Source organism: Phaethon aethereus (genome assembly GCF_964289735.1).
Source record: "Phaethon aethereus genome assembly, chromosome: W".
Lineage (NCBI taxonomy): Eukaryota > Metazoa > Chordata > Aves > Phaethontiformes > Phaethontidae > Phaethon > Phaethon aethereus.
In genome coordinates, this window is record NC_138581.1 from 5478460 (window position 1) to 5487031 (window position 8572).

Sequence of the window (8572 nt, forward strand, 5' to 3'; positions counted from 1 at the left end):
TGTCCTCAGGTGGATGGTTCTTTTGCTAGTTTAATGTGGCTTCCTACCATGCTCTGGGCCTATTGCCCACCTAGACTTCTGCTAGCCCTTTGCTGCTGTGGTATCCATGTACCATGGTCTCTCCAACCTGCTGCCCCAGTCCTGTGTCTTCACATCAGTTGGGTCCGTTCTCAGCTGTACCCAAGCCAGAGCCTCCTCCCAGCAGTGCCCAAGCCTTGGGTCCCTCATACCGGCTTGCCTGACCATCAGCCCAACCCTGTCCTTATCCCAGGAGCCTGCTCTCAGGCCAGAAGGCTGTTGCGAAGACCAAGGACATGTTGCATTTCTCTCCTTAGCCACCTCCACCCTCCTGCTGGATAACGTGACTAGAAGGCAGGACGTCCTTACCGAGCCAGGCTGGATGAAGCAGAGGAGGGACCTGTGAAGTGGGAAGGAAGATGTGGGTTAGCAATGTAGTCAGAGTGAGCTGGGGAGCCAGGACTGACCTAGAGCTGTCAGGAAGCTGCACTGGAGCGTGGCTGTGACACCCCAGTGAATGGGGAGAAGACCTTTTGTCAGGCATGTGGTCCGCTTCACGAGGGTGGGAATTTGGCATTGGTATATATAAGGAGCAAAGCATTTGTGATTTGTCTTGGCAGCTTCTACAGTTTGAGGCAAGCGGTGGCTTTCTCAAGGCATTGACATCAGACTGTCTACAGATGAGTGACAGTGACATGACATCTCATCCAGCCTAGAGACGGAGAGCTCGGAGTCCCTCCTGGTCCCCTCCTCCCTGTGCCATCGCACAGCAGGGATGGTGGGCTGGGAGCCAGTGGCCTCTGGTCATCTTGGGAGGTCTCATCCTGCAGTCCATGAGGTGATTCTCCTCTCCTACGAGCTGGGGTTTCCCTGCTGTTGTGGGCCTGGCGCAGCTGGCTGATGGGATTTCACTAATGATGGGGAAGTGCCTGGGTAGTGAGGCCTGGGGGGCTGAGAGGGGACGGGTCTGTAAAACAAGGATGCCCACCCCAGGAGATTAAACTGTTGTGTGGGATGCAGCAAAGGTAAATCCTGCCCACGGGCTCCAGGGAAAGACATAGTAATTAGTCTGCTTCAAGAAAAAAAAAAAAAAATTAAAAATCTGGTTGTGTAGGCAGTGGGTTCTCTGCTAATTGCTCATCTGTTAGTTTATTAACCTTTCTCCTGGGGCACTGGGAAATTCCTGCTCCCTCTGTTTTTCAAAGGTCCCTTCCCGAAGCAGACCTCCGGTCTGCAGGCTCCGGCTGGCCAGCGGGGAGGTCCCTCTTACTTGTTCTTACATTTCCCATTAGAAATGCCTTTCTCCTAGTGTGGAAGATCATATAAACATTAAACCCCCCCCCCCCAAACCAACCCCTCCTGCCTTATTTTATCTGCCACATCCCACACTGGTTCCCAATCTGATGGAGGAAGATTACCATGGCAAATAGCAATACATACCTCCTCTCGAGAAAACGGTGAAGCCCAGTATCACCAGCAAAACAAGTACTTTAATTCCCAGTGGGACAAAGATCAGGATTAGGAAGAAGGAGCTGTTGGATACTTTGAATTTATAGAAGTACACAGTCCCCTCTGCTCTCCCGTGGCTGTTGACAGCAGTACAGGTGTATTTTCCATCATGGGTCAGGTACCGGAGCTCCTTGGTGACACGATGGTTCATGCTGGTGGTGGAGGTGAGGTTGCTGTAGGGCGGTCCGGTCCAGGTCAGAGCGGGCGCTGGCTCCCCCTCGGCAGTGCAGCGTGCCTGGAAGGTGCGATCCCCGTTGGAGCTGACGGTGATGTTGATGATCCTGGGGGCAGCTGCAGAAATCACAACAGGGAGGGAAAGTGCATCAGGCTTCAAAGGCAGGTCTAACGCAAAACACTTGGAATGAACTCTTGGCCTTGGTGGACCCTCAGCGTGTTATCTCAGGGTAACGTTGGGATCAAACCTCCCCTTCCTTGTTTTTCTTGGCACTTTCTTTCCCTAGATTTCCCCACCCTGCCTATATTGGATAGAGGAGCAAAGGGATTCACCCAGCAAAGCCTGGGTGCAAGGATCTGTATTCTGTGTTTTATCCCTGTAATGCCTTACACAGTTTTCTGAGCTTTGGTCAACTTCAGCTGTCGTGACCTTCCATGGTGGGAGAAGGCAGGGCAATCGACCGTGAAGATGGGTTGCTTTCTGCAGTTGCACCGTGAATCGCAGCCCAGTGCTGTCCATGCCGTAGGTGCAGGTGCAGGTGACCTTCCCCGACTGGCTGCATCTGCACATGATCCTGGACAAGGCAATGACGGTGCTCTCCTGCAAGCACCTTGTGCTGTTCCTTTGACCTCCAGAGTACGTGGATGGATCTGTTTGTGTGAGCCCTTTGCTTGGTGCCTGATACTTGCCAGATTTGGCAAATTATTGTCAGGGAACACTTACACTCCTTGCTACAACCTATTTTTGATGTGTTTCTCTAACCATGTAGTGACCATCCAACAGCTGGTGTAGGTTACTGATTGCTTTGGGGTAGCACACCAATACCAAGGTAGGGCCACTGTTTTTTTATCCTGTATTTGTAGCATATGGGATTGTGTGACTGAATGAACAGTGGTAAAAATCATTTGGGGGATGCAAAATGTTGAGATGCGCTGTTGAACACGTCATCTTTGGTCTGGTCTACTGAGGAAGTATAGCTGATATGACCAAGCTTGTCCTGCCCATCAATCCTCTCCTCTTGGGCTTGTTGACCTACTTAATGCATTTGGTTTCTAAAGGCATTGTGAAAACTGAAGGGAACTAAATGAGTGTCCTCACAGAGCAAAGGCAGTAGTTCAATATTGATTTCATTTTTTGTCAGGCTAGACAACAAATATATAGCTTGCAACCACTTACAGCATATCTTCCCCTTGTCTCTGTAATGCAGGAGGTGTTTGAGGCTGGAGGACAGATCCACAAGAAATGTTAGTCGTGTGTCATGTGTCTGTGTGTTTTGGTGTTTGAATTAACCTTTTAAGCATTATTTAACCCCTGCCATTCATACTGTCAGGGTCCATTCCCAAAGCAGGGTGCAGCCTGGCTGCTGTATATGTGTATGTTATCTTTCCTCTGGTGTTAAATTCCAGGCAGCCCCTGAGAGATGGATCTTGCTGCCATCCTGCCTTGGTCATGCTGTGTGTGTGGGTGCTTGGGAGCTGCTCCAAGTGAAGGAGAGCCTCGACTACGCAGAGCTTCCCAAGCAGTACCTGAGCTCATCTTCGGGTCCCATCTGGACACCCCCAGTGCACAGCAGGTGTAAGGCAGTTTCACTTCACAAGCAAAATCGTCCACCACGTGGCACCTTGGCACTCGCAGGTAACGTCTGACTCTGTTCCCGAGGCCACCTGGGTCTCCCAGCACTCCCCTGATCTGCCAGCGCGCCCTGGGAGATGGGATTAGCATTTGATATTTGTTGATCCGAGATGGTTTTCCAGGCTGTTGGTACCTTAATGTTTCCCGCTCCAGAGGAGTTTGGACTTACAGCTTGTGTATACCAAGTATCTTGGTTTTCCAATCCCCTGTTACCCTCCAGGCCTTCTTGTGCTTACGTTTGCTAACATGTTGTCAGCCCCCAGTTTAGATTTTGATGAAGAGAATGTCTTTAAGCCCACCCCATGGGCTGCTGACCCCAGCCCGCCTCTCTGCTGCCTGCACAGATCCTGTGCTGCAGGGACAAAGAGGGTTGCCCAGAACTTGGCTGGCTCTTACCCCAGGGCCTGGCTATTTCCTTACCCATTTTGTTCCTATTCCCGTCCCCGCGTTGCGCTCATCACCTCGTACCAGAAGACTGTGGAAGGCAGTGAGTATTCCCTGCCCAAATGTTATAAACTATCCACAGAGCTGGAGAAGCCAACCCTTTGGAAGACCGTCTCAGACCAACTTCTGTTACCATCTCAGCTGTTTCCACATCTTGTGGCTCTCGCTTCCCCGTGGGGTGGCTTTGCCTCCTTTGGCTCTCGTGCCCTCTTACCAATCAAATGCAGCTTTATCCCATTCCTGCTTTCATACTTGTCGTGGATATCTCCGGACAGCTCTACCCGGCAAAAGTATCTCTCGCTGTCACTCCAGGTCAGATTGTCAATCCTGATGGAAAGGTCCTTGTGCCGGGGGTTGCCAAGCAGTTTGTATTTGTTTTTGTAGCTGATGGCGGTCTTACAGAGCTCGCTGGCACCCTGACTAACGCACTTGAAAACTATCGTGCCGTTGTAAGGTTCCTTGATCCTCCAAATGGCAGTGAGGGTCCTGTCAAATGTTTTGTAGGGGTGTGTGAAAGTACAGGGCAGGATAACCATCTTCCCAAGTTCACCAGTAACATCGGACGGGACGTGGACGGACCAGCCGTTGGACTGCACACCTAGAAGCAAAAAGATATTATCGAGACTGATTTCTCTGGGGTGCTTTAAGAGGGAAATTGGGCATCCTTCCTGCATCGGCTGTGGTGTTGGTGAGAAAATACATGCTCTGTTCCCGTGGTGGGCCCTGTGCTACTTGGTGTTCTTGCTGAGGACTTGCAGGTGATTGTGAATTACTGTGGCTGGATTTGGTACCAGTCTGCAGCAGAGCTAAGGGGACTGACTAGCTCATGTTACAAGTGATTTAATTCCTAAGCAGGCCTCTTGTTTGCCAAGTGAACAATAGTACCTTAAGCTGTGTAACACAGTCTTTTGCTTTTAGCAGGCATTTATGCGCTTGGAGGAACAGGCTTCTTTTTTTTTTTTCCTTAAATGCAAAACTTTAGCTTTTTTTTTTTTCATTCAGAGATCTGGTGGCTTTAAGCACTGAAATGCAGTAAGTGCAGCAGCCATTTGAGTGTGTGTGCACACACACTCCCACCTTATCGTATTTGTTACGCTGATCAGCTGGGGGCTGCATTACCCCTGGGGAAGGCAGCAACAGCTGATGTTTCTAATGATCAGTGCTGCTGTCATCACAAAGTAGTGTCTTATTCGTAAGCTGCGACAGGATCTGAATAAAGACTTGGAGATCCTCCTCTTAAAAGGGCTGGTGAGAACAGGCAGGTTCCCCGTGTCAGCTCCTGCCGTAGGAGGGAGGATGCCCTTGACAGAAGAGAAAGCATCTCCCCGTTAGCAGAGCAGGTTGTCACCGTGTGGACTCTACCTGCCAGTACCTTCCTAGACAGGCCTTGTCCTGGTGTCATGGCAGGGGAAACGCCGAGCTTTCCAGCTGAGATGTCACAAAAGATTGGGATTTTGTTCTCCTGCCCACAGGAGGTCCCAGTAAATCCTAGTGCAGTCTGGGGAGCTGGACCTTATTGCCTCTAGACCCAGTCTGATTGTTTCTGCCCAGTGATGAAAGCAGCATTCACCTGAACAGACACTCTCCACCTTGGAAGTATTTAGGGAAAACTCCAGTTCTCATCTGTTTCCCTTCCCCAGGAACCAACAGCATCAACAAATAACACCTGCAGGCAGTACTTTCCATATAGATATCTGTATCTATCCCCTGGCTTGCTAACTGCAACAGCTGTAGCAGCAGATTGTGGCTTCAGAAATGTCTGTGGCTATGTTCCCGTCTTTTAAAACTCGCTTGATGGCTTGATTAAATCGGGAGCTTTCGCCTCAATACCTGAGAATAACTGCAAAAAATGTATAGGTGTCCTCTAAAGAACTGCCTCCCATCCCTGGTCTAGCTGGCTTCACTGTGGTCTGTGGGCATTCAGCTGTGGGGTTAATCGAGTAAACTCTGATTTGTTGCTTGTTCATATATCTGTTTTCCATAATATTTGACAGATACCTCAGCGTTGGTGCAGCTGGTATTAACTTATTGTGCGCTGCACAATGGACAAAGGCCAACGCGGGACCGGTTCTCTGCCGTTAGGTTAGTTCCCTGGAATCGGCGCCAAGCCAGTGTTTTGGTTTCTAAGAGCTGGAGTTGGGCTGCCTTGCCGTTCCTTATAGCTTTATGAGTGCCTTTTGCAGCCTAGGTAATCTAACATACAAGGCTACGTGGCCACAGGAGCTCCAGGAAGCTCATGGACTCTGACTGCAAAGACCTGGCAGTGAAAACAGAAAATGCTATTCCTTTCTATTTTATTTCATGTTATTTTGTTTATTTTACATCATGACACTGTGACCCTTACTTTTGGAGAACTGCAGATGATGTGCTTTTGAGTACGTGATTTGCTTTTCTGTGCCACCTTTCTGGTTTGCATTTTTAAAAAAATCTTAAGCAACGGACATTATTTTTAGCATGGAAGCATCCCCTTGCCTTCCACGTGAGAAATAATGTTAAAAATAAGTGCTTCTAATGTTACCAGCTCTGCCTTTTTCTGTGGAAACACAGTTTGCCTCGGTTATGAGTGGAGGGAGTTGTCAGCATCTTGTGTTTAATTTAACCTTAACCGTAAAGCTTCACCATGGGAGTCTTCCATGGCTGCTTCTTGCTACTATCCAGCCTCCATTTCTTCATGTGATTGAAGTTCATCGGCAAATAGCTACAGACCTTAGACAAGAGAACTCCTGAAAGGAGCTGTCAGGTCGGTGTATCTGCTAGTTGTCAGTGGAAAGGATTTGAAATCACAAGCACAGTAATGAGATCAAGAGCTGGAGACCACTGCAGATAACAGCTGTGCTCTAGCAAACACTGTTTGGCAGTATATCTAAGCAAATCCCATTGACTTGAATGGAACTGAAGTGCATACTTGAAGTTAAATGTGAGCTTAAGTGCTCAGTGGAAGTGGAGTAAATTGTGTCCGCTGCATAATAACTCCTCGGAACACAACACAGCACTTCTGAGTGGTGATAGAAATGCTGCATCCGACTGACAATGCAGGGGAAAAGTTAGATGAAGATGAACTCCTTGCACAAGTCAAAAAAGCAAAAAATGCAAAAAAAACCCCCTCCAAAACCCAAGGCAAAGACCTCTCTGACAATTGCAGAATCAAGCCTTTGAGTTTTTCCAATATTCTCACATCCATCTGGAATTGCAAGATCCCTTTAAGCAGCACAATGGATGGTGCAATTCTTGAAGAGTTTACTGTACCAAGCAATTCCCCTGGCACTTCAACTAGAGTGAGAAGAAAAGCCCTGATCAGACAGGGGTTCGTAGCGAGCTCAGAACTCACCCTTCCTGGAGATGCGAAGGAGGCACAGAAGAAACAAGCCAAACTCTTTCATGCTGGTTGATGTTCTCCACTGAGGTGTATCAGCAAACCAGAACCGTCTCTACTACATCTGAACTGCTGGTCTTGCAGTCACGAAAGGTTTTTCCAGGGATGGAAGAAGTTGTGGTTTCTCTCTCCTTGGAGGGAATGAGCTGTCTAGCTGAACCAGCTCTGGATTCAGATATTAATAGTTTTGTGGTCAGTCATGTGAAAAATATAACAGAGGGAATCGGAGCATTACCACTTTCCAGCTAAAGGAAGGGGACTGTAGATTGGGGTTGCAAACACCCACTCCATGTGTGTGATGGTGCAAGAGGGGACAAGCTTTCAAGTGCTACCAACTCACTGGTCTGGAGGAGGTCCTTGCAGTCTGCCAGAGGCAGTGGCAAGGCAGACCCTTGCTCTCCTGGCTTGAGGTAGTTCATCCTCCTGAGCCTGGAGTCTGCAAGCCAGCTGTGTTTGACCCCTTGTGCTCACTGGTTGTTGTCATTCCTAGGTGTAAAAAACCCGTCCTCTTCTTTCAAAAATCATCTGAGCACTTGTGCCAAGGTTCAGCGGTGGAAGAGGGCTCTGGTACCCTGCTCTGCCGGGACTCCCGTGACCCCGATGAGTTGCAAGTCATTCTCTTCCTTAACCTGTGTTTGAAATAAGCTTAGCTCCAGCTTTTGCCCAGAATCCGTGGGCAAATGCTTGCTCTTTTCTTCTGGGTTTAGCTTTAGCAAACTTGTTGTGCAGTTTGCTAATCTGCGGAGCTCGGGGATTGTGGAGAGCTGACCGTGCTCCCCGCCACCTCATCTCCCACACCGTGATCCTGTGACGTTGTTAAGTTTAACCTTGGAGGGGGTATTCCCTGTCGGGGCTTAGATCGAGGTTTGCTGCTTTTGCTTCAGACCGGACAAAGGGCTGATGTCCGGCTCCCTCTTCTCATCTGGGCAGCTACTCCCCTGTAGGGTCCTGCTGCCTCTCTCCCATTTGGGGACGGCAGCACCCACACGGTTCCTATAGTAGGCAGCGATGGGTGCGTAGCCACTGGAGGGCTCCCAGAGCCAATGTAAGATGCTGCTGCTTCGTAGCTGCTGCCACTTTCCCTGTACCAAGGGCCGGTGCCTTCCCCCAGCAGCGATGCCAGGGCTCCCCTCTGCTCCTCACCTCCTCTCCTTAAATTCTCTGCGTATTTTCCCTTCTTAACTTGCTCTGCAATAGCTCCCAAGGGAGAGGCTTGGGGATTTGGTTGCGTTAAGTGTGTTCATTGCTTTCTGAACCCTTTCTTTGTTCTGGTCAAAGTTAGAGTGGCTGTGAAGGGAGGGATTTCTGTTTTCCCAGACTTTTTGGAGGAGGCTCTGAGAGTACTTAGCTATTATTTACAGTGGCTTGGACCTGTTGCTACTCAGCAGAGGGTGGTATAATTTCAACTAATGACTTAGAGC

The 8572-nt window shown here is 49.2% G+C and overlaps 1 protein-coding gene across 1 annotated transcript; it reads right to left on the reverse strand.

Moving 5' to 3' along the window:
- Positions 1-699: 699 nt before the first annotated feature.
- Positions 700-7158, reverse strand: LOC309415255 (sialic acid-binding Ig-like lectin 15; the record flags this gene model as incomplete). The annotated part of the gene is made up of 3 exons (XM_082012721.1): positions 700-1818; positions 3993-4376; positions 7107-7158. 3 exons carry the CDS (start codon positions 7156-7158, stop codon positions 1433-1435), a joined length of 822 nt encoding a protein of 273 aa, XP_081868847.1. The 3' UTR covers positions 700-1432.
- Between the last annotated feature and the right edge of the window lie 1414 nt (positions 7159-8572).